Raw genomic sequence first — 26370 nt, 5'->3', positions numbered from 1 at the left:
CATTGTGACATCACCGGGTTCGATTATCCGGACCCAAGTAGCCTTTTCCGAACGTTCCAAGCCTAGCCGATTGGCTCCCCAGCATTATGACGTCACGGGCCGAGCAGGCTCCGCTCTCCGGAGGCGCGGCAGGAAGGTTTTGTTCGGTGACTAGGAGGAGCCGAGGGAGGCGATTGCGTCCCGTCCTCTCCGTGGAGCTAGTGCAGCGTCCGCCCCCGCTTCCCCCCTCCCACTCCAGCCAGCCGCTGGCCACGCTGCCCGCCGAGCCCAACTATCCGTGGAGCGGGAGGGAGAAGGAAGAGGAGGGGAAGAAGGAGGAGGAGGAGGAGGGGCAGAGTCCGTCGCCGCAGCCCGCCCCCAGCCCGCCCGCCGCCTGCTTTTTACCCACAACATGTAAACAGTCCCCGCTAAGAGTTCTCCAGGGAGTCGGAGCGCGAGAGCTGGGCATTAAAGCAGGTCCGCGAGGAGCCCCCTGGCCCCGTGGATTCCCCGGGCGGCATCGCCGACGTATTGGGAGGCAGGAGACCGGAGGGAGCAGGGGCTGAGCCGAGCCGAGCCGAGCTGAGTTGAGCGCAGCGCAGCGCAGCGCTCGTGGAGGGGAGAGGCCGAGAGCTGCGCCCAGAGGGCCGGCCAGCTAGAGCGAGGGAGCCACAGACAGAGGAGCGAGCGAGGAGGGCAGTGGAGAGGGGAGCGAGGCGGCGGCGACCGACGGTATGGATTTCCAGCAGCTGGCTGACGTTGCGGACAAATGGTGTTCCAACACCCCCTTCGACCTCATCGCCACGGAGGAGACGGAGAGGAGGATGGATTTCTACGCCGACCCGGGGGTCTCCTTTTATGTGCTGTGTCCGGACAACGGCTGCGGGGACAATTTTGTAAGTGCCGTGGGAGGGAGGTGCCTTTGGCCCGGACTGTTGACTGGGAGGGGTAGGATGGACGGTGTGTGTGTGTCTGTGTGTGTGTGAGAGAGACACAGAGAGAGAGAGAGAGAGAGAGAGAGAGAGAGAGAGAGAGACAGAGACAGAGACAGAGAGAGACAGAGACAGAGACAGAGAGAGACAGAGAGAGAGAGACAGAGAGACAGAGAGAGAGAGAGAGACAGAGAGAGACAGAGAGACAGAGAGAGAGACAGAGAGAGAGAGAGAGAGAGAGAGGGTGAGCGTGAAGGTGGACTTTCCCCTTTCCCCTGCGCCTCAGCCCGCCTGGAGGGGCTTGGTGGGGAGGGGTCGGGGCTGAATTGGCCTTTTGGGCTTGGAGGCTTGGGGATGCCGCCCTCGGGGTGGGCTGCGGACTTCCAGGGGGGCGGACCCAGCGGCCTGAGCGCACTTAGGGAGGATCCTAGGTGGCGCTTCGCCCCAGACCCTACGGACTGGCCCAGCCCGGATTCGGGAGAGTTGCGCAGGAACCCGAGAGAGCCAGCCGGGGGGTTGGGGTGAGAGCATCCCGTGGGGCCATCTCTTTCCCGAGGCCCCGCCCAGGCGGCTGCCGGGTCCTAGGCTGGCAGCCCCTCTGTCACTCCCCGCCCCTTGTCTGGATTCCCCCTCTATCACCCGCAGCTCCGGCTGGCATCAGGCTCCCTCTCCGCCCCCTCCCCTCTCGCACACTGCACAACTCCTCTGCTTTCCCAAACCCGGGTGAAACCCCTCCCCAACTCTCCACGGTGATTCCCTGCTCCTGGAAGTGGGCACAAAGCCTCGGTTCCCAGAGCCGTGCCTGGGCTCCTGGACCTTCTGCGGAATCTCCTCCCTGAAAAACGCGCTCCCACAGACCCACACCACACACACACACACACACACACACACACACACACACACACACACACGCACACGCACACGCACACACGCACACACACACACACACGCGCTAAGAAGAGCTTGGGTGCGCCTATACTAAAGCACTCGCCTTGCTTCCGTGTTGTTATGAGCGGCTAGCGGATTGTGTGCTGGTTTGTGTGAGTGTGTGCGTTGACGGGTAACTGCCTGGAAGGGTGGGGTCTGCAGCCCTTTTTGGCCACCGTCTTTAGGAGTTGGAGGGGGAAACTGGAAACGTGCTTCCTAGCCACAGAATCCTTGGGAAGTCTCCAGTTACCAGGGCCCGGAACCCACTCCCTTGCCCCTCCCCTTCGGGGGAGGAGTCCAGGGAGATCTTGGCACCCCCTGCGTTCGGATGGACTAGGGTCTGTAGCTGCAGGAGCCCCCCCCCCCCCCCCGGCAAAGCCCTTCCTCCTTTCCTCCCACTCGGAATGGGGAAGGGGGTGGGAGGATAAGATTGGAGGGAGGGATACCCCACGATGCCCGAGCTCGCCCAGTGCAGGCAAAGAGAGGATCCCCTTCAGGCAACGACTCCTGAAAACGAGAGACCTAAACACCCCCCAATGTCAAGTTGCAGCTGCTCGGGCTGCTGTGTGGTCCTGGAAGCTTCGAGCTGTGGAGTGCAGGGCAGTGCCGCCTTGCTAGGGAAGGAGCTCCAAAGGGGCGAGGACAGGGGCGGAGGAGTTGGAGGAGCCCAAGTCCAGGTTCAGCACAGCCTTAGGCTTTCCGGTGGGTCGGGACAAAACTCTGGGATTCAGACCCTGTACTCTCTTCTCCCTGTCCCCTGACCTCAGACCCCCCACAAGTTCAACCGGACAGATTCCCTCCCCCCTTTGACGATCTTCCTCCACACTCTCTAGCCAGGTCTGTTCAAGGCCCTCCCATTCTTCCAGGCCCAGCTTAGACAACACTGCCTCCAGGAAGCCTTCCTGACTCCTTGCTAAAATTGACCCTTCCCTCCATGTTTCTGCTAACACTTTTCCTGGACGTTAGCATGCACTTACTATTGCCTTCCTTGTATGACCATTGTGTATCAGGATTTCCACTCTCCACTCCCATTAGAGTAAGCCTTAATGAGCAGGGATTGCTCTCTGCCTTTAAACACAGTAGCCTAAACCTAGGGTCAGTTATGGGGTACAGTGGATAGAGTGCTGGTCCTGGAGTCAGGAAGACTCCTCTTCCTGAATTCAGATCTGGCTTCAGACACTCACTAGCTGTGTGACCCTGGTCAAGTCACTTAGCCCCGTCTGCCTCAGTTTCCTCCTCTGTAAAATGAACTGGTGAAGGAAATAGCAAACCACTCCAGTATTTTTGCCAAGAAAACTCCAAATGGGGTCACCAACAATCCCACAGACTGAACAGCAACAACCTTACACCTCATTTGTACTGTTGAATTGAAGGCCTTCTCTAAGAAGCAGCATGGTAAATGGGACTGAGCAGAATGGTTCAACTCTAGTCTTTGACACACACAAATGGAGTGAACCTGGACAAAGTCACCTCCTCTCTCTCCTCACTGAAGGGACCTCAGATGCCATTCGGTCCAACCCCTTCATTTTACAGATGGGGAAACTGAGGCCCAGAGGAGCTGAAATGATTTCCTCAGAGTCATATGGGCTCTGGGTCTGAGGCAGAATTCAGTGTCGGGTCTTCTGACTCCAAGTCTCCCCGCCACCAATCCACTATACCACTTGGGCATAGGAAACCATTTGCACCCACTGGACCCAGATGGCTTTGGAGGAGAAACAAGACTAGTGACTTTGCACAGCTCTCCCTTACTCAAATCCAATTCAATTGCAAGTCACGTCATCACTTCCCTGAAGTCATGGTCCTCTTTGAGAAGGAAGGACAAACCACAACCTTGGTTGTTGTAAAGAATGTTTAGAATTTTATAGTATTTTGGAAAGAAGACTGGGTGGAGGTTCACAAAATGCTGGGGAGTCAGAAAGACCTGAGTTCAAGTGCTGCCCTGATACTATCTATGTGTTCATGGGCAAGTTTCACCTCTTTGGGCCTCCTTGCTTCATCTCTAAAATGAAGGCACCTCTGACGCACACTGACTGCAGGACCCTAGGTTCAACCTTAGTTAAGTTAATTCATGTCCCAATGAGGTGCCTCAGTGCTCTCGTCTCAGACTACACTATAAGCTTCTCTGTTTAGGAAGAGGATGTTAACTCCTCAAATGAGGTGGATAAATAAAAAAAAAAGCATTTATTAAGGCTTGAGAATAAAATTAGATAATATTTATAAAACATTTTGCCAACCTTAAAGTTCTATGTAATTGTTACTACTGTGAATATTATTTATTGCTATATGCTGAAGATATGCACTGAGCAAATTTACTTCATAATAGGCACCTTTTAATTAGCTGACTAAATTATCATACTTTCTAATAATAAACAAAAATAACATTTTACAGGACTAGTTTTGAATGTTACTTCATATGTACTAAACTGGAAAATGTTTTTCTTTATGCCCTGACAATGTAATGATTCAAATAATGAAAGAAGGTGGAAAAGGTTATCATTTAGTAGGCTGGAGTGTCCTCAAAGTTGTTTCTACAGGTTGCTTTCAACAAAAAAATTACTGTTTTCTCCAGGGGATTTCCTTGTATCTCACTGTCAGCTTGTTCTTATACTCTTCTCTCTCTAGTACAAGGGGTTAAATTGAGAAGGTGAAGATAAATCTTGAGAAAACTTGTTTCAGTGAAATCTGTTAACTGGCAGCAGAAAAATGAAATAAACGTAACCCTCTCTTGGAATAGCTAGAATTGATGAGACAGTGGGATGGAAGTTCCTTGAAGACAGAGACTGGACTGTTATTTTGTGTTTCTTTGTATTCTCAGCTCTTTGCTGTGGCCTGGCCTGGCCTGGCATACAGCAAGCACTTAATAAATGCTTGTTGACCTACAGACAGAAGTGTCTGTAGAAACTTCCCCAAGACTAACCAAGAACCAAATATTGGGGGTTCCTCTTGGTTTCTTTCTAATTGAACTATGTAAGCTCTTCTGTTGGGCTAATCTGGACGTTCCCTTTTCCTTCCAGTCCTTGTCTCCTCCCCCCAACTTTCCAGCTCCCATTTATGGATCGGCTTCCCTCTTAGAATATAAGCTTGTTAAAGACAGAAACTATCTTTCTTTCTGCTTGTATGTGTGTACCCAGTGCCTAGCAGAGTGCTTGGCATGTAGTAAGCACTCAATAAGTGCTCTATCTGCCCATCAGGCTTTTTTCGGTCATGTCCAACTCTTTGTGACCCCATTTGGGGTTTTCTTGGCAAAGATACTAGAGTGGTTTGGCATTTCCTTCCCTAGCTCATTTTATAGATGAGGAAACTGAGGCAAACAGGGTAAAGTGACACTTAGGGTCACCCAGCTAGGAAGTGTCTGAGGCCACATTTGAACCTGGGAAGATGAGTCTTCCTGACTCCAGGCCCAGCACTTTGCACCACCTAGCTGCCCATATCCATCCATCTGTCCATCCGTCTATTATCTGTATAGCTATCCACCTATCCACTCATCCATCCAGCCATCCCTTTTATCTATTTTAGCTTGTCTTCTCCTCTATGTTAATAAATATGTATTTACTATATGAAGTTGAATGAGAATAAATGCAAAGTGTTACCTCTGGGCTCAAAAAATCAACTTCCTAAGTATAAATAGCTAGGCAGCAGTTCCCACAAAAACATCTGCCGAATATGGCTGCCAAGAAAGTTAATGTGACTTTAGACTGCAATAAGAAGAGCGTAGTATGTAGGATGGGGCAGGTGAGAGGTCTGCTCTACCTTACCCTGGTCCAAGCACCCCTGGAGTGCTGTGTTCAGTTCTGGGCACATTTTAAGAAAGGACACTGCGACGCTGGAGGGCCTCCCGAGGAGGTGAGTGGCCTTGCTATCATATCCATGTGAGGAGTCAGTCGAAGGAACTGGGGGCATTAAGCCTGGAGAACAGAAGACTTAGGGGAGACTTGATAGCTGTCTTTTTGAAGCAGTGTCCCCCAGAATGCAGACTAGGCTTAGTCTGTTTGGCTTTGGAAGGTGGAACTAGGAACTATGAGTGGGAGATGCAGAAAAGCAAAATCTAGGCCTGATATCAGGAAGAGCTTTCTACCAGTTCCAAAGTGGACTGGACTGCCTGGGAGGGAGTGGGTGCTCCTAGTTGGGAGCATGACCTGGATGATGACAACTCCCTTGTAAAGTGTGTTGTGGGAGGGATTCTCACTCATGCATGAGATTGGCCCTTCCAGCTCTCAGTGTCCTTGACTCTGAATGAGTAAAGAATACAGGTCAGCTCTTGGCTTCTGTTCATCGTGTGTCCCTCCTTGTGTTACCTCCCTTCAGCTTGAGCCCTTCCAGGATTCATCTTTTGGCACCTAGTCAGTGCAGAGTTCCAGTGACAGTGGCTGGCCCACCTTCCACTCTAGAGACATCATTCTGGTGCAGGGAGAGATGAGTTTACTACAGGACCCCGCAGGAGGGTGGCCAGTAGGCACTGATGTGCCAGCCAGCTTCCCTTCCCTGCCAACCCTGAGCTACTGAGGGTTCTGTCAGGCTCCATGAGTGTGTTATTGGCAACAGCCAACATGCCAGATGGGCAGGCAGGTGTGTGTGTGTATGTGTGTGTGTGTGTGTGTACTGCTTGAGAACAATAGAAGTGACTCTTAACCCTAGAGCACTAATTGACTTAAGCCTTGAACTCTGTCCTGGGACTTCAACAGTATAGGAAAGGAAAAAGAGCTAGGACATGTATCACTCATATTCCAGTACCTTTTCTCTATAGCCATCCCAGAATGTGTAAGAACTGAGATGTTTGTTCCATTTCAGCCTTAAGGAATACTGAAATACAGAAGGGATTGCTACAAATCATTTGCATTCTATTTAAGGAAAGATGTAGGGATGTTAAGGAAAAATGTTGAGAACAGAGGGCCCCGTGGCTTTCACCATCTTATCATTTGTGGTCTAGGAGGAAAGGATATTATCTGAGACAGAGAGGGAGGATGGGTGGTCACATGGCAGGAGTGAGGGGTGATGGGTGGCCATCCAAATGGATCCACCAGCGCCCTTGAGATATCAGGAGAACATGATGAATGCCTCCAGCTCATTGGGTAGAGCAATGCAAGAATTTTGGGGAGGATATGGGTAAGAGTTGTGCAGGATAGGTAGGCATGGATGGATTGTAATCTTCATTATTGGAGGGAACATTCTTGAATTGTTGAGTTGACCCCTATTTGGATATGATCCCAGGCATTTGCCTACTCTTTAGGTCAGTGGTGGAGAGTAAAGGTAACCTATTCAAATGACATTTAACCTTGAGAATACTGCTAGATGTCCTTAGGTAAAGGAAGAAATGTAAGTAAATGTTATATTTGGCCCCAGAGGCCAAACTGGGAGCGATGTAGGAAAAAAGCAAAAATGCAACTAGGCCGATGACGTCAGGAAATACTTCTATGAGGCCAAGGTCTCTGAGAGTAGAGCAGCCTTTGGAGGTCATGAGATTGCTTTCACTGGATGTCTCCAAGCCAAGGCCTCTTGGTGTGTGTGAGGTAGAGGGGGTTCTTAAATGTTCAGGCCTGAGTTGGACTTGAGGGATCCCTTCCAATCTCCAACTGACATCCTATGTATTTTCCATAATAATGGGATGCTTTCACTGATGTGGGTTGAGGGCGAGCAGTACTGATGTGCTTTGAATTCATCCCCAGAAGGGAAGACCTAAAAGTTTGCTATTCCTGAGAACCAAGGTGGAATTAAGCTCTTTACTCTTCAGTTCAGCCTAGATGATTGTTTGGATTAGCTGGCACAGTAGGCCTTAGTTTCTTCATGGGTAGCATGAACAGATTGGCTCTCTAAAGACCCTTCCAATTCCAGTGGTTATCTCTGTTTACTAAACACTTAGTACGTGCCACACACTGGTCTGTGGTCCTGAGACAAATCTGTGGCAAGAGGCCCTTACGCTTTGTGGCTAACTAGGTCAGGATTTTTAGTGGGAGAGGAGCAAGTTCAAAAGTTCTTAACCTGGGGTCCTGTCACCCAGTGACAGGGTCTTCATGGTCACTCCCTTACAGGGTGGAAGTAGTGAAGGGTTTCTCTTTCGCACTCACCGTAAGTTGGATCTGGTCCCAGGACAGAGAGGCTCTGCCCCCTGGCTCTCTAGTCATTAGCCTGTACCAAAGATTCTACCCCGAGGGTGGAAAAGACCCGGTAACCCTTCCCTCTGCTCCATGGGAAAGGTGGGAGGTCTCTGTAAATAGACAGCATGACTCACTGTGGCAGGCAAGGGATGGAATGGTCTGGCCAGAGTCCCGCTAACACTGAATTTCCGTACCCACACCAAGTGCCACTAACCTTGACTTTGTGGCCATCATGAGGTGATGAGTGAGGGGATTTGGGGTCAAGGGAGAAAGAGAATGACTAAAATGACTGAATGTGTATCTACATGTGTATGTGTGTGTGAGACACACACACACACACACATACAAAGGCAGAGAAAGGAGGGAAAGGAAAGGGGAGAAGGGAAGGGGAGAAAGAGACAGATTTATTGATCTGGGGGTAATATTTATTTGTTGTGAATAGAGAATGTTAGTTAGACCTCTAAATCCTGTTCTACTAAATTCTGTCACAGTCCTGTTACAACTCCCCCAGAAAACTTGTTTTAAAAAATATTTTGATGACTACAGTTCAGTATAATTGGCTTCCTTTGTAATCCTGTGGATTTTATTTGATGCACTTAAAAACTCGATTGTGAGAAGGACCCCACAGTTGCATCAGTCCAGCAAAGGCATCCATAAAAGAAAAAGGTTAAGAATGCCTGGCAGTAGGAGGAGGAAATGGCCGTTGTCCAAGGAGCTGGGTTCAAATCCTGACTCCCTCCCTTACTACCTGTGTGGCTCGACTTCTCTCAGCCTTAGCTGTAAAGTGAGGGGCTTGGACAGGAGGCTGCTGAGGGCCCTTCCAGCTCCAAAGAGGTGATAGGGGGAAGGGGAAGGGCAAGAATTTGAAACTGAAAAAACAATTAACTTGAATAAAAAACATCAGTAAAGATGTGATCCTGGCTGTGGTGTTTCAGAAGGTGCAGGCAAACAGCATGTGGCTGCAGGACCAGTGAGAGCACATTGAGTTTAGAGTCATAGGCTCTCAGTTCAGATCCTTCTTCTGTGACCCTGGACGAGTCATTTTACTTCTGGGCCTCAGTTTCCTTATCTTATAGAATGTAAGTGGCATCTAGTAGGTATATAATAAATGCTCATTGGTTAAAATGAAGTGGTTGGCCTTAGGGCTTATTAATTCCTCTGAGACATAGCCTGGCTTGGTGTTTAATCCCCAGGACCTCCCCGCTGTGTTCCTTGCAACTTTTTGTTGTTTTTCAGTCATGTCTGACTCTCTGTGACCCCACTTGGGGTTTTCTTGGCGGAGATACTAGAGTGGTTTGGCATTTCCTTCTCCAGCTCATTTGACAGATGAGGAAACTGAGGTCAACAGGGTGAAGTGACTTGGCCAGGATCACATGGCTAGGAAGAGGAGTCTTCCTGACTCCCAAGCCCGGTGGTCTATCCATTCTGCCACCTAGGGATTCTCTGTTCTTTGCAACAGAAGGTGCTTAATAAATGCTTCTTGCCTGGGCTTGGCTTAGAGGATCAATCTTTCAGCTCTAAGTAAAGGAAAGAGCACGGTACGATGGCAGGAGCCCCGCACTGGGAGTCTGAGAGCTTCGGGCTTGAATCTCCAGTCTGTCATGTGTTACCTCTAACCCTGAGCGGTGTTTTGCATCCCTTTCCCCTTCTGTCCAATGGGGAGATTGGACCAGGTAGCTCCAAAGTTAGCTGTCTCATTGTTGTCCTTGAATCCCCACCACCTGGCACAGTGCCTGGCACACAGTAGGTGCATTAATCAATGTTTGCTGATTGACTAATGATCCTAGGATCCCTTGGGGGAAAAAAAGAAATCACCACAGCCCCCATAAATAAATGGACTGACTACAAATATTGCTGGCGGTGGTCTAGTGGAGAATGTGGTTTTCCTGAGCTTTCTGCCCCTGGGAAATTCCCAGCTGGTTGTCTGAGTGGGAGTGAGCTCCCCGAGTGGGAGTGGGTTCTGTTGCATCAGCTTTTCATTGCATGGGCTAGGTATGAAGCTGTGATATTGTGGGCCTCCTTCCTAAGCACAGAGCTGACTGTGGAAGGCTTTCCCCGCTGTTTGGAGCGAGCACATTCCCCCATGTTCTTCTGGAAGTCTGTGAGCCGGGCCATTCATTTATTTAATTTCCAAAGCGTGATCTCCTCTGGGGGAGGACCCTGTTTGTGGAGCAGCCTGTAATCTTTAGTCACCATTCTTGTCATCAGGTGGCGGGTGTATGTATAAGTATAATTTTCCTTCCTTCCCGGCAAAGGCAGGTGTAAGCCCCTATCAGACTTCAGGTGGGGCGAGCTTTGGAGTAAGGAATTGAGTCCTATCTCTGCCACTAACCACAGCGGGAACTTGGGCAATCAGGCAACCCCTCAACAAGCATTTATTGTATGCCTACTATGTGCCAGGCACTGGGGTACAACATAAGAAGCGTATGTTCTAGTGGAACAAAACAGCAGGCACACGTATAATTATGTACAAAATAAATATAAAAAGTGAACATATAAAAATATTTACAGAGCAGTTAAAAACAAGGTAGTTTCAGAGGGAGAACACCTGCATTTGGGGAGATTGGAAAAGGCTTCATGCAGAAGATGGTGCTCCTGTGTGGGCAAGTCATTTAATTTTCTGTGTCTTTGCCTGTAAAATAAGGGAGTTGCACTCGATGCCCTTCAGGTCCCTTCCTGCCCTGGTTCTGTGGTCCTAGGACCCTCAGCCAATCTATCCATTCATTACTAGCCAACCTTGATGTAGACCTTGCTACATACTGATTAAGATACCTATTTATTGCCATCTGCTACTTATTTTTATGTGTTACCAATGAATAATTTGCAAACTTTTTTTCCTCATGTGCCAGATCTGAGCCAGTGCTAAATAATGCAAGATTTGGGGCTTTCAGGTTATAAAATGCTCCTCAGCAAAGAAAAATGCATTTCAGACAGATCTGAAAAGTAGATACTTGAGTTTTTGAAAATGGACAATGGAATGAGTTGGTGCTAGGTGGGCCTTGATTACAGCAGAATTTCATCCTTGCTAGAACCTCATTGGACAAGAATGTGGATGTCAGGAGTCATCCAGCGGCTGCACACCTGGGCAGAGTAGGCTCATTGTTTGAAATGTGCAAGTGTGAATTCCCTGCCTGGGATGAATTTCAAAATGGGCTAATGCTGAGACCATTTATCGTTGCTCAGTCATTTCAGTTGTGTTTGACTCTGTGACCCCATTTGGGGTTTTCTTGGCAGAGGAGTGGTTTGCCATTTCCTTCTCTAGCTCATTTGACAGATGAGGAAACTGAGGCAAACAGGGTGAAGAGACATTCCCAGGGTCACATGGCTAGGAAGTGTCTGAGGCCAGATCTGAACTTGGGAAGATGAGTCTTCCTGACTCCAGACCCGGCACTCTATCCACTGTACCACCTGGCTGCCCTTTATTGTATGTTACTTTTTATAAATAGTTGGGATAGAAAACTGGAATTGGACATATATTTTCAGCTAATGTGGAGATTTGTTTTTCATGGGGGAAGGGAGGCAGGTTCCTGAGATAGTTACAGTAATGCCAAAAAATGAAGGAAAGAAAGAAAAGATCTTCAATCAGTCATTTAAAATAAACTACACAGTGGAGAATAGAGGCAGGGCTATTTTGGAACTGGCTTGTTACCGTTTAAATCTACTTTTAAAAGCCATATGTAATGGAGATGTATGGTTTCATACATGGTCCTCTTTGTATAGGGAAATGGAGAGCAGGGAAGAGTGTTTGCCAGGCACTGTGCTAAAAGGGCCAGGGATGCCAGGAGAAGTAAAGACAGTCATTCCCTGGCCTCCTGCAGCTTCTGTTCTGATGGGGGGAGACAACACCTAAAAGGGGCTGAAAGGGGAGGGGGTAGAGGTGAGGGCTGAAGAGTCAGGAGCACGGCCTGACGGGAGATGGAGCACGGAGCATGCCTGGCCTGGGCCAACCCCCCTGAATGGAGGCTCTCCTGGAGGAGACTCACCAGTGGGAGAAGGGCTTCATTATTGGTGTTTGTCAATTTCACACAAAGGGTTACTTTTTAAAAATTCAGTGTACTTACTAGCTGTGTGACCCTGGGCAAGTCACTTAACCCCAATTGCCTAAAAAATAAAAAAAAGTAAAAACAAACAAATAAATAAATAATTCAGTGTAACAGGAAAGCTCCCTGACACCTCTGGTCAGTTCTGGCCATCTCCTTTGGATCTCCCAGACTCCTTTGCTTTTTGGCCTCTCAAAAGCATTCTTCCTTTCAGTTCTCTATAATAGCTGCCTTTGCTGGGGTCTTCCAGAGTCTCTTAGATGCTGGAGCCTGGATCTGGGCCAACAGTCTTAGCTGTTGTGTCCCCTCAAGCCGTGCAGACAGTAGGTACTTAATTGTTGTTTTCTAAGTATGTATTGAAGTGCTTGTTGGTGCCCAGCATTGAGCTGTGTCAGGGAGCAGCTCCAGCCCTGAGAAGTCCTTCGGTGAATATCTGGGAGAGAAATGACATGGAGATCCTAAGGGCACTAGCCTGTGTTGTGATAATAAATGCATTTCTAAAGGCTTTAGAGTTTAGAAATCTCTTCCCTTGTAATACCTTTGCTTGGGGTAGTAAGCGAGAATATTCTCATCCCCATTTTGCAGATGAGAAAAGCAAAGCTTTGAGATGAAGTAACTTGCCCAAGGGCATACAGGTAATTATTATGCAGGGGCAGGATTTGTACTCAGGTCTTTATGACTCCAAATCCAGCAGTCTGGATTCCCAGTCTAGTCTTCTTTCTAATACAGCACAAAATTCCTAGACATTCTTTATGGCAACCAAGAGGAAAAGCCAGTCTTGAGCTCTCCCTTTTTTTAAAAATTAATTTATTTTGATTTATCAGCAATCACTTCCATAGGTTTTTGAGTTTTAAATTTTTCTACCTTTCTCTCCACACCCTCCCCAAGACAGTGCGCAATCTGATATAGGCTATTCATATACATTCCTATTAAACATATTTTCACATTAGTCATGTAAGGAAGAATTAGAACCAATGAGAGGAACCATAAAAAAAAAGGAAACAAAGCAAAACAGAAGAAAAAAAATAGCAAATAGTATGCTTCGATCTGCATTCAAACTCCATAGTTCTTTCTTTGGATGTGGATGGCATTTTCCATCATGATACCTTTGGAGATGTCTTAGATCCTTGCATTGCTGAGAAGGGTTAAGTCTATCAATATTAGTCATCACACAACGTGGCTATTACTGTGTATAGCCTTCTCCTGGTTCTGCCCACTTCACTCAGCATCAGACCATACAAGTCTTTCCAGGTTTTTCTGAAGTCAGCCTGTTGATCATTTCTTCTAGCAGAATAGTATTCCATTACTTGTTTAACCATTCCCCAACTGATGGGCATCCCCTCAATTTCTAATTCTTTGCCTCCACAAAAAGAGCTGCTATAAATATTTTTGTACATGTGAGTCCTTTTCCCACCAAGGACACACTGGCATTTGAACCTAAGTCTTTCCTGGTCTGGAAAAGAGAAAACTCAAGGCTGTCCGGTATAGGAGGGATGAAACTTGTTCTTGTGGGGCCCAGAGGGCTCGGAGCGGCAGAACCAGCAGGAAGGGGAAGAAACTGCAAGGAAGCAAACTGAGACTTGACGGCCCGAAGGCCTTTCTGACCGTGAGAGCCAGCCCAGAGTGCAATGGGCGACTCCTCTGGGGGAGTTGGTTTCCTCTCATTGGGGATATTCAAGCAAAGGTTGGTTGGCTGCTGGTTGGCCTCCTGGATGGGGACGAGGGTTCTTTTGGGGAATGGCTTGGATGAGACAGCTCCTGACATCCCTTTCACCACTGAGGTTCTGTGATGCCAATGTGGCTTCATAATGCTGCATCCCGACCCATCTTATTAATAGAAGAAGGAAAGAGTGCTTGGTGCTTGGGAAACAGATTTTCCCCAGGCACCATTCCCCTTTCCTTCCTTCCATTCTCTGCATGTGTTCACAGTGCCTCAGAGTCTTACACACACACACACACACACACATGCACACACACATGCACACACACACGCACACACACTTCCTCCCACCTCCACCCCAGGCTGATCGGTTTCCTCAGACCTTTCCCAAAAGCTGTTCTTGGCCCTGACCCAACGTCCTGCCCATGCTCTTGGGCACAGGCTGATGCCCCTCCCTGGTGCAGATACGAAGAGCAGGGTTTCTGAATTTAGAAAGGTCCAGCCCCTTCTAGGAGCATACTCTAGATGCTTGAACACATAGGGGAAGGCTTGCCTTGTACTTAAAAAATGTGCTGAAATGGATAGCCTCATATGGAAAAGACTTTGCTGTCCTTAAAAAATATGCTAATACTGATAGCCTTAGCACATGTTACTTGTTGCTAGTGGGAAAGATACCGAACCGGACATCTGGGGGCCATGGGTGGGGAAGAATAGGGTGGTGGTGGTGGGGGAGAGCAATTCCCAGTTTCAAATCCTGACTCAGACACGTGTGGCCGTGGCAAGCCAACTTAACCCCACTGAGCCCCTGTCTTCCCCTGTGTAAGAATGGGGATAATAATTTCAGTATCAGCGTCCCAGGGTGGTTATGAGAAGAGCTATTTATAAAACTTTCAGAGCTCTGGTAACGTGGGGGTTGATGATGATGATGATGATGATAATGATGTTACTATTGTTGATTCCAGATCAGTATCCCACCTCTGACCTACCTGTGTTAATTTAGGCAAGTCACTGTAGCTCCCTGGGCCTCAGTTTCCCTTTCTGTAAAATGAGGACATTTGGGATAGAACATAAACTAGAGCTGGAAGGGACCTAATCCTATCCCTTGTTTCACAGATGAGGAAACTGAGGCCCAGGGAGCTGAAGTGGCTAGCCTAAGGTCACAAAGGTAGTAGGTGGCTTAATAGGGATTCAAACTCAGGCCCTCTGACCCCCAGTGGAGCATTCTTTCCATGGCACTGTGGCATGAACAGAGGAAAATGACCTCTCTTCCTGCCCCTCTCCCTTTCCTCGCAAGCATTTTTTTTTAAAGTAAAGACCAACCAACCTGAATGCCTTTGCTTAGGAATGGAAAAGCTTTGATTCAGTGTTTACTCTGTGCCAAAGTGCTCAAGATGCAAACTGAAAATCAAGATGGTCCCTACTCCCTAAGAGCTTACCTGATCAAGGGAGCTGCCACTCATCTGTGCCTTTAATAACAGGATAAGATCATTTTTATATAAGTTGATCTTTCCCCTTCCCCCTCACCCCCTTAGCTCCATGGAACTATTATGGGAAGAGTCAATGAGGACAGGCCAGGTTAGGGGCTAGAGGCTCTCTAGTCACCCAGGAGCTGATTCATCTAGACCCCTGACTTCTTCTCTGCCCATCCTTCCTGACACCAGGACCATAAGGTCGAACAATGTAACGGAACTGAAGACAGGTGCTTAAAACTCAGAGCCTTGCTACCTGTTAGCAGATCTGATCCAGCTGCTGTGGAAGAAAAGAGTGGGTCTATTGGCTAAAATCGGATTTGAGGGGTAATCTCAGGATCTCTGTAAGATGTTTTTCTTGTTCAATAGCTGTTCCCTTGCATACTGTACTCTGCTGTGATATAGAAGCCTGCTTTGAGCTATGAGAATTTTTAAAGAAGAAAGAAAAGCAAGTGACTTTCTCTGTGTTCCAGTAGCTCTAATGATGAGTGTGTTTGTTTGTTTTTTTCCCTTTCCTCCTCCGGTGGGGGCTCAGCACGTCTGGAGCGAGAGTGAAGACTGTTTGCCTTTCCTGCAGCTGGCACAGGATTACATCTCCTCTTGTGGCAAGAAGACCCTCCATGAAGTGTTGGAAAAAGTCTTCAAGTCTTTCAGACCTGTAGGTGCTCGCTTGGCTTCTAAAAGAAGGGTTCTTTGATAAGCATGTTGGGAATCCAGGGAGGGTGTGGGGAGAGCAGGCAAAAGCCAGGCTGACTAATTGTTACTGTTTTGTTGGCTCTCTGGCCTTAAGATAGCACTGGGTGTTATGGGAGACTGGGAGTTTATTGGGGGTGGGAAAGAATTCTTCTGAAACAGCTGGTTGTTGAAATGAGGCTGATTATTTCAAGTACTATGCTCATTGAATCAGGAATCCCAGTTATAGGGGAAGGGAAATGGATCCTTTGGTGGATGATTAATAGCACACTGGCCAAATACTTTTTGGACCCAGTCTATGTAAGCCCTTAATATTTACTGAGCTCTGGTCCTTTTTGTTGCACCCTGGATTTGGGGACCGACTTTTTCCTGAAGTCTAAATGGAAGTAGCCTTTTATATTTATGGAGGAGAGAGATTTCCTTCCATTTAGAATCGATTCCCTACACCCTTTTTTTCTCAATCCAGATGTTTCCCAACAACTACCAAGATTCTGAAAGCCCATCCTCCTCTCCCTCCCGATATCACCACTATTTTTGTTTAAATGTTTTATGTCAAAGACACAGATTCAGTGTTGCTTCTTCAGGTTTCACGAGTCTGTCCGTGATGTGGAAACATCAATGCCTCTCATTCCTTGCTTCACGGAATTGTCCTGTGTCTGGCACTGTGGCTCTCACTGTAGGACGTCTGCAGTCTGCAGGTCCTCAGCTGAGCTCCCCCTGCCCCCCTCTCGGTCTGACTCTGGTGGCAGGAATGTCTAAAGGGTTAGTGCACATGATGTGTTTAAAGGGCTGTGAGCCTCGAGAGTGAGGACGTGCCCTAGATTGGATGACTAGGAGTGTTATAAACGTGAATAAAGAAGGATTGTCTGAGTTCTGTGGGTGAAGCTTTCAGCCTGTCCATCTGAAACATTGTCCTTCTTCCAAATTATACTTTTTCTAGCTTTCATTCCTTTCCTGTTTCTCCGCCTCCTTCCCTTCTCATTCCTTCCCTCCCTCTGTCCTTTTTTCATCCCTCCTTCTCCTCCTTTTCTCCTTTCTCTCCTTTTCCTTCCTTCCTTTTCTCTGGTATAGTTTTTGATGTAACAAAGTGATAAACAGCTAGATATATTCTCATTTTTTAACAATTCCTATCAATACCTTTTGTTTTTATATCATAGTAATGTCCATGTATACTATCCTCTCCCCTGCCCCTACCCATACCAGAATTGAAACAAGTGAATCAAAAACAACCAGTTGAGCAACTGTGTCTGACAATGTATGCAGCATTCTGTCCCTGTAGACCCCTAGCCCTCTGCTACCAGGAGGAAAGAATGTTGTATTATCTCTTCTTTGGCACTCAGTATAGTTATTTCAATTCTTCCAAGTTTGCCTTTCTTTGACTATTCTTTGACTTTCTCTTGTTGTGGCCACATATCTTTTATTGTCTTGATTCTGCTTACTTCATTCGAGGTCATTCCAGTCCCAGCATGTATTAAGCCTCACCCCCTCTGTGCTGGGCACTGGGCACTGTCCTTGAAACAAAGCATGAACCAATCGCTGATCCCCAGGAGCTTTTGGCCCACTAATCAATACAAAGATGCTTTTCAAGCAGTAACATATATTGTTTAAGAGGCACATAGACAAACCCCACAAGGTTGCCAGGAGAGTAAAACATGGCATCCTTTGCCTTCAAGTTTTGGGAAATTTGATCAATTCATGCAGCTGTCTAGGAGGAGCTGGGGAGCCTGCAAGGAAAAGTGACTTTGTGCATTCCAGAACTGTGTTCAGCATTGACTTGGAAGTGTCTGTTCCCTGCCCCACCTCCCTGTGCTCGTTCCTCCCCTGTGCATTCCGTCCTGAGAGTTATGTTGGATTTGCATGTTTTCATCCTGAAAAGAAACTTATTGTCAAAAATCTGGCATTCAGAGGAATGCTTGAGCTGGACTTGGGGTTCATCAGTAAGGCAGGTACTGTGTGTATGTGTGTGTATCCCTTTGAACAGAGAAACTTTCCAACCCAAAGTTTTTCTTTCTCTTTCTTTCTCTCCTGCCTTCCTCTGCTCCAGCCAAATAGGAAAGATTGATGCTGCAGAAAATTACTGAGTGCCCAGGACTGAAAAGAAAGCTGTTTGAGGCTCTGATGGAAAGGGGATAAACTTAACTTCCTGATTTTCTGGATCCATTCTTTATTTTTCCTAGACCTTCAACTAGTTATTTTTGAACCCAGGACATGAATGGCATGGGGGAGTGGAGATGGGATGGGAAGGGGTGATGGGCTCACCTGGGGTGTGACTGCTCATGGGTGGGTGGGAATGCAAGGCACACCAGGATACCATGAGTGAGCTGCTGAAGGGGAAGGAAGTCGGCCCTGGGATAAGGCCACAGCTTCTGCTGCCATAGGAGTGGGGCCAGGCAGGGGGGAAAGCATGCCTCAAGTAGTCAGAGACTTCCCTCTCCAGTGAGGATGACTATTTGTCTTCTTTCTCTGTGGACTGCCTTTAAAGACCTCCTGCCCATGGTTCACTACCTTAGGTGCTATACAAAGCACATTCAATGGGTACAGACCCCCCTGGATAGACCCCTTTGTGAGGTTTTGTGTGTCTGTGTGTGTGTGTGTGTGTGTGTGTGTGTGTTTTGTGGGAGAACTTTATAGAGTTGACGATGTGGGGTTGTTTGTGTTCCCTTGACATTTTGTGAGTAGAAAGTGGGGAAAGAGAAGGGGGTGGGAAGATATGAACAAGGGGGCAGGACTTGGGAATACCTTTGTCCCCCTCCTCCACAATAGACTTTAGAAGGAGGTGGGAAAACAGTTTGTAAAGTGTCATCCATATAACCCAGGCCACTTGAGTGAATTAGGGAGCCTGAAATAGGTGATAGCAGAAAGGAAACATGCCTAAAACAGTGTACAAGCATGTCCTATTTATCAATCCAAAGATGCTCCCTAAGCATCCCTCCCCACTTAGGACTCTTTTCTTTGTCATCTCCTTCTATGGATTGTCAACAGAAAGGATGTCTTTAAAGGCCTCTTGTCCATGGGTGGGGCCACACCACCTTGGTTGCTCACGAAAGCAAGGTCAGTGGACTCAGACCCTTCCAGGTAGCCCCCAGTGAGGTTTTCTCTTGGGCATCAGTATTACAGAGGAACTTTGGAGGGCTGACTACATGGGGTGGTTTGTGTTCCAACTCCAGATCTCTGATTCTATGATCCTATAATTTAAGAATAGAGAGAGGATCTCGAGTGGAGTGCCATAGATCTCTACCCTTAAGAGAGCCAGGATCCAAGAAGATCTTAACTGGCTAGAACAACGGATTAAATTGAATAAGATAAAAACAAAGGGGGGGGGGGGGAAATGAATGACTTAAGTACAGGTGTGGCTAGAAAAGAGTGTGTAGTAAAGAGTAAAGAGTGTAGAAAAGAGGTTTTAGTGGACCACAAGCTCAATATGAGTCAGTCAAGAAATGCTCCCATCATCTTAGGCTAGACAATGAGAGGCATGGTACCCAGAACAAGGGAGGGGATGCTGTCATGGTGCTCTTCCTCAATAGCAACAGTGTTGCGTTCAGTTCAGGCACCAAAGTTTTGGAAGGACATTGTTAGATTGGCATACATCCAGAGGAGGGGACTAGAGATTATTATGAAAGGCCTTGAAGAAACTGGAGGTATTTAGCCTGGAGAAGGGAGAAAGCAAAGGTGTGGGGCAGGGGGAGAGGAGCATGATAGCTTGAAGTATTCCAAGGGCCATCCTGTGGATGAGGAAGCAAGGGAGAGCAAACCCTAACACTTAGACCCGGGCTGCCCTGGTAGGGGGGAGGAGGCGGGGCCTCCTCGTTGCAGGTCTCCATCACTATTTGTTGGGTATGTTTTAGAGAAAGAAGATTCTTGTTCAAGACAGAAACTGAGACCCAGAGAAACAAAATGACTTAATTTGGGAAACATTTGTTAAGCAGCAACTAAGTGCCAGGCTGTTGTTATTATTATTACTGAAAACCCCCAAAATGGAACAATTCCTGCCCTCAAGGAGCTTATATTCTACTGGGGGAAGACAATATGTCCACAGAGTGTCTGCAGAGTAGATACAAAGTAACCATTTTGTTTCCATGTCACTTCTTGACTTTTTTTTTCTGCTGCACAAAGGTTAGTGCAGCACATTTCATTCTTGTATGCACAACAGGGAATTTTATCAAATTTTTTTAAAGGAATATATTGATTGAATTATTATTTTTATTTAGCAAGGAAACTAGAAACTTAAAAATTAACCAAATACCAGTTTAGAAATGTAACACAGAACAAACACTATTTAAAAATGTTATTTAAAGCGCCCTATAAATGCTAACTATTGTTATTTATTTTGAGTTTTAGGGTGTGCCTTGCCCTGTGCCTTGTATGTGGGTGCCTGGGTCTCTGGACATTTTTCTCACTATTACTCAGAACATAATTTATATCCTGTTAGGCGGCACAGTGAATAGAGCATTGAGCTTAGAGTCAGGAAGGCCTGAGTTCAAATCCAGTTCCAGATACTGATTAGCTGTGTGACCCTGGGCAAGTCACACAACTTCCATGTGCCTTGGAAGGCATCTGTAAAATGGAGAAAATAATAATAGCACCTCCCTGCCACGGTTGCTGAGGATCAAAAGAGATAATAATTGTGAAGGGCTGAGCACAGTGCCTGGTGCATAGCAAGCACTATGTAAGTGTTACTTGTTATTATTATTATCCTAGTCAGGCTGTAGCTTGCTTGGCTGTTTTCTTTGCTCTGAGTTACTCCATGTGACTCTTCCAGTATTTCTCTGTGTTCTGCGTAGTCACGGTTCCTTCTGGTACCAGTATGATTCTGTGGCACCTCCACACTCCTACAGGCTCCTCCTTTCTCAGTGTGGACAAACCCCCTTGTTTTACAGGTGAGGAAACTTGCCTTACAGAAACTCTACAATGTAGGTTCATTTAGTTATTACTATCCCAATCGATGGATGGGGAAGCTGAGGCCTGAAGATAGAAGGTGGCTTGCTAAAGCTCACACGGTCAGTTATGGAGCCAGCCAGCGAGCTCCTCCACTTCCAAAGGGCCTCTGACCTGGAGACAGTGGTCCCGGTGCTGGAGACGTGACTCAACCCACCCTCATAACATGTACTCCCCTTCTGTGTCTTTAATGTTTCTGAAGCACTTTCTTCCATCTGGTCAAATGGAAAGAATGCAGGACCTTAGTGTGAATGCAAGGACCTGTGGGGCCTTGGGCAAATCATCCTTAGTTTTTTCACCTGTCAAAAGAACTCAGGATAACCTCCATGGGGGATGGCCTCCAAGGTTCCTTCCAGTTTTTGATCTGTGATCCTTCCTATATGTCATTTTACTTCCTTGAGTGTCAAATGAGTAACAATCTGTGCAAAAGCATGTGGGAAATAGAATGTGGGATGGGAGGTGGGAGACAGAATGGGGGTGAGTGGGAGGTAGGAGACAGAATGGGGGATGGGGGTGGGAGACAGAATGTCACCTGTGGGAAACAGCAAGGTGGCCAGTTGACTGGAATGTAGACTATGCACGTAAAGGCGGGTTGGAACCCAAGAGGGGTAAGAGAGGGGAGAGGCTAGAAGTAAGGAGGCCACTGGGAGGCTGTTGGAATGGTCTAGGTGAGTCTGCTGAAAGCCTGAGCCAGGGAGGTACCTTTATAAATGGAGAAAAAGGAATGGATGTGGAAGAAATGGCGGAGACTGAATTGACAAGACTTTGGCTACCGATTAGATATGGGGGATAAGGGAGAGAAGAATCAGGGGAGGTATTTTTGGCAAGAGTTAGCTAAGACACTTAAAGTCATACCGACAGGACCTGATGCTTTTCAGTCTTCTCAGAGCCTATGAACTTTCTTTCCTCTAAATCACCAAGGGATCTGTGATCTCACTGACGTGAGCAGTGAAGCAGATTGCAGCCCATTCATGCCAGCCTGCCCATCCTCCATCATTCCTACTCAACCAGAATTAGATCATCAGGAAGAGAAAGCAGAATCCTCTCCTCATTTTAGGGGGTTAAGGCAGCACAGCAAATGTGCTGAGTTTTGTCAGTGACAGCTTATGTCAATTGCATGAGTTAATGCATCTCACATTAGGGTGTTTGGGGGCTTTATTTTGGTGGGAGGGTCAGGCCTTCTATTTCACAAGCTGCTTAATTCTGATCAGTAGACTTTTGTCTCTGTCATGCTAGGTAACCAGGCAGCAGTTCACAGAGACTCAGAAAGTAACCCAAAGATGAGGTGTTTATACTATTCATTCCCTTTTCCTTTACTTAAAGGGAAACTCCACCCCCCACTGCAATACCCCTAATTCCTAGATGTCCATGAGTGGAATTTCCAAACCTACCATGGAAAACAGGGATGCTCATAAATAGACAAAACCCTTGTGTTGGGGTTTTCTCCGAAAGACATACTCTAGTGTTAATGAGTTAACACCCTTTGGCTTCCTCTCTCTCCCTGCCATTACTGGGGCTGACATTTTTTCTCTTTGGTGACAATTGCTGCATCATGCTAAGCCTGAAAGAGAAACGCAGAGCAGCCCACCCTCATGGCCTTGGTAATCTCAGTATCCAGGACCACCAATGATGCCTAGTGGAAGATTCTGTCTTGGCTTGATTCTAATAGCTACCAAGGCAAGCCAGATCAGAGCTGCAGAGTAAATGGACTCTTTTCGAGTGCATCTCTCATTTTCTTGAGCATGGGGTCATACTAGCTTCTCTTTAGGAAGAGAGAGAGGAGGTAACACCAAGGATGCCATTTCCCCCGCAATGGCATAGCTAAAGAAAGTGTTGTTCCCACATCAGACTCTACAAAGAGCAGGTTGGCTGTTGACTGGCTCCAGCCTTGGAGGTCCTGCTTGCTACTGGTTATTTATAAATCTGAAACCCAGCACAGCTACCATTCACTTATCACACCCTCAGGCTAAATCCTCCTAGCCCAAATTTGTTCCATTCTCATTCCAATAGCCTTCCTTTCACTTCAAGGAAACAAATGAAAAATCTGGCCTTGAAGACAGCTGTGTTGACTAATACAATTCAGCAAGTATTTATTAAGCCTCGGTTTCATGCTGGGCACTGTGCTAGGCACAAGTCAGAGCTAGCTGTAACTAGGGTGGGGTAAATGGGGTTTTGCCCCAGGATGCCAAATTTAGTGGGTGTTGACTGTACTTGCCGTCCTTTAGCAACTAGAAACAACAGAGCATAGCATTTAGTTAGCAAGCAGAATAAATTAAAATAGGAAACTACTTCACAACATGACTAATATGGAAATATGTTTTGCATGATTACACATGTATAATCTATATCAAATTGCTTAATATCTCAGGGAGAAGGGAGGGGAAGGAAGAATTTGCAACTCAAAATAAAAAAAATATTGAAAATTGTTTTTTACATGTAACTGGAAAAAATAAAATATTCTTTTTAAAAAAATTGGAAGCTACCAGATGGCAAGTAGGGATGCACTCCTTTATTCCTCTTTCTCCCTCCCCTCCCCTCCTCAGCTTCTCTCACAGTGACTTTGTACTGGTGTCCCAGTATCCCCTATGCATGGCAATGTCCTACTTCCTCCCCCACCTCCCCCTGTATCCCATGCTGGTCATCTGAGGGTTTTAGGCTGCTTACTTACCCTGAATGCAAAGAGACCGTCCCTATGGTCAAGATGCTTTGGTGAATTGAGTACAGATCCAGAGAAGTAGAATAACGTATGTCCAGTGTAGTTGATGGATTTTAAGCAGCGCACCTCCTTCTTGCTCTGTACAGCTGATGAATACCATCCATAATTTTTTAGACTTTCCATGGAATCTTTTAAATGTCTTGAGCACAGTCTCTGTCTGTGATGCTATGTCGTATTTTAACATTTAAAAGCTAGATAATCTCTAGGCCTCAGAGTGAAGGCTTCTGTCTTCTGGCCACCCATCCCCTAGAAAGACTGACATGCCAAGTATATTAGAAAACAGGAACAAATATGGAGAGGCCATCCCACCCCCGTTTTGCAGAGGAAGACAGTGAGGATCAGAGGAGTTCCATCAATTGCCCGTGATCATACAGTTAACATGTCAATGGCTGGAGTTAAACTCAGGGGCTTGTGACCTCCAATGGAAAATGCCAGTGGGCTTTATCAAAGGCCGTTTTTTTTGGCAAGGCGATCAGGGTTAAGTGACTTGTCCAGGGTCACACGGCTAGTAAGTGTTAAGTGTTTGAGGCTGGGTTTGAACTCAGGTCCTCCTGACTCCAAGACCGGTGCTCTATCCACTGTGCCACCTAGCTGCTCCTTATCCAGGGCCATTTAAATGAATTCTGTACCCTGTTGTTTGATTAAGACCAGTTGCCTTTTCACAGGCTTCCTTCCTGAAGTTCACTGGCATCTCACTCACTGAAACTTCTTCTGCCCTTTACAAACAGTTGCTGGGGCTCCCAGATGTAGATGATGACGCATTCGAGGAATACAGCGCCGACGTGGAAGAGGAGGAGCCGGAAGCCGACCACCAACAGATGGGCATCAGTCAGCAGTAAACTTTGGAGGGTTGTGAGCAGGACAGATGTTAACTTCTTGGTGCCAGGTGGGGTCATGGGCTCCTGTGTTTGCATTTTGCATTCACTCATCACCACAGGAGGTCTGACTCCCAGCATCCGAATTAAAATGAAATAGAATTCTAACCACCATGAAATATCTGTGATAAGCTTTGCTGTGGGGTGGCCTGACTCCCCCCACCCCCTGCCCCTTCTGCTCCCAGCAGGTGTCGGGGGGTCGTCTTGGTTGCCTTGTGCCATTTTGAATCTAGAATCTGTTTTTGTAGCCAGCTTCATTTTCTCTTTTGTTCATGGGAAAGGATTCACATCCACTGACTTGAATGTTTAGTTTGAGGAATGTGTTAGGTCTGGATCTGGCCAAGGGAGAGCCATGTGGGAGGTAGAAGTCAGCTACATTTTTTCATTGATTTTATGACCTTTTCACTGCTAGTTAGAGAGCGATCTTGCTTCTAAAGCAGGTGTTTTGATATCACTACATAGTTTGTTAAATGCAAAAGGGATGGGAATTCCTCAGATTGGTGCAGGAGGAGTAGGAGATAAATACAGACCTCTGATAAAGGTTTTTTAAAAATCTCACTTCAACATTTATTAAGCGCCTACTGTATGTGAGTCTGTTATCCAGATATTTTTAAATGACACCATCCCTGCTCTCAGGGAACTCACTTTCTATTGGGAGGTTGGCTGGGATATGTTAGACATTCTTACCTGAATAGCCAGGCAAATCATTACAAGTATATTCTATAACATTGAAAACTTCCCAAGTCTAAATGACAGTATGTGAAGGATCATGCCACCATTTAGAACTCAGAAGATGAGCCTCAGAGAGTTGTTTGCAATGACCAAACCAGGGTCACACAGAGAGTAACTATTAGAGGCCAGATTTGAATGTGGGTCTCCTTGATTCAAAGATCATAGATCTAAAAGGAGCCTTGGTCTAACTCTCTCATTTTACAAATGAGAAAACTGAGGCCTAGGGCAGGGTAGTGACTTGCCCAAGGTGGTAAGTACCAGAACTGGAATTTGAAAGGAGCCCCCTGCCTCCAAACCCCTTGTCCTTTCTGCTGCACCAGGCTGCCTCCAGGTCTAGGACTTGGTGACCTCCCTCCCTTCCAATGCATCTCAAGTCCAAAGCAACTTTGGAATAGACAAAAAAAAAATCAACGAGCAACATTGGGTGATTTTGTAAAAGTGTTTCTAAAATATCATATAAGAGATGAAACTTTCAACTTGCTGCTTTTCTAGTGAGTTGACAACTTGTTAATATCCTGATGTCATTCAGAATGCCAAGTGTCAGGTCAACCTTGAAGCCATATGTACATTTGTTAGGGGAGTCAACTCTACTGTGGTCAGAATTAAAAAAAAACAAAAAACACATGATGGAATCCTTCATCACTTTCCCCATCTGCCTTTTAGTCTTTAGAGAAAATAAGGAGGCAAGGATCCCATTCCATAATCTACTAGACTTTTAAAGAATCAGATGCTTCTAAGTGTCTGATTTGAGCCAATTTTTGACGTGATGTGGAATCTCAGTCCTTTCATACAAGATTAGGCTCACTAAAATTTGGTGACTGAGGCACCAGAACCTCATAGATAACTCCCAGAAGCACCCACTGCCGCGTTATCGTTCATTCCACAAACATTTGGAGAGAGCCTTTGGACAGCAGGATCCATTCAGGGTGTGTGTTCTCATCCCCTTCCCTCAATTGGCACTTTGGATGACTCAGGATGGGGAATGCTTCCATAGCCCAAGATGGGGCTCAGTGGTCAGTTTCAGGGGGTGGGAGAATGCTTGAGCATGCATGGGTTGGTGGGTCAGTATGGCCACATGTTGTGCATTCTGGAAGCTTCCAAAGTATGTTTGCTATGTGGCCAAAATCTTGAATTAAAAAAAAATATATATATATATATATAGATGTGTGCACATATATATATATACACACATACAAATGTGTATATGTATAAGCTTCAGTGCTTATTGGGTTTTGCGTAATCTTTTAAGGACGTAGGCATAAACCTGATAGCTCCAATTTTTTTTGCGTGAGAGTGTAGGAAGATGGATTAATGGTAGGA

At 46.6% G+C, this 26370-nt stretch overlaps 1 protein-coding gene across 1 annotated transcript; it reads left to right on the top strand.

The window, feature by feature from the left end:
• The first annotated feature begins 285 nt into the window (after positions 1–285).
• On the top strand, positions 286–24437 carry LOC114050384 (maturin). Its single transcript, XM_027872007.1, has 3 exons — positions 286–875; positions 15635–15757; positions 24172–24437. Exons 1-3 carry the CDS (start codon positions 714–716, stop codon positions 24280–24282), a joined length of 396 nt encoding a protein of 131 aa, XP_027727808.1. The 5' UTR covers positions 286–713; the 3' UTR covers positions 24283–24437.
• Positions 24438–26370: the final 1933 nt, after the last annotated feature.

The sequence above is a fragment of the Vombatus ursinus genome, unplaced genomic scaffold, assembly GCF_900497805.2.
Source record: "Vombatus ursinus unplaced genomic scaffold, bare-nosed wombat genome assembly UNPS02014799.1, whole genome shotgun sequence".
Taxonomy (NCBI): domain Eukaryota; kingdom Metazoa; phylum Chordata; class Mammalia; order Diprotodontia; family Vombatidae; genus Vombatus; species Vombatus ursinus.
The sequence above is the reverse complement of the archived record's forward strand: the minus strand, read 5'-3'. Positions and strand labels throughout refer to the sequence as shown.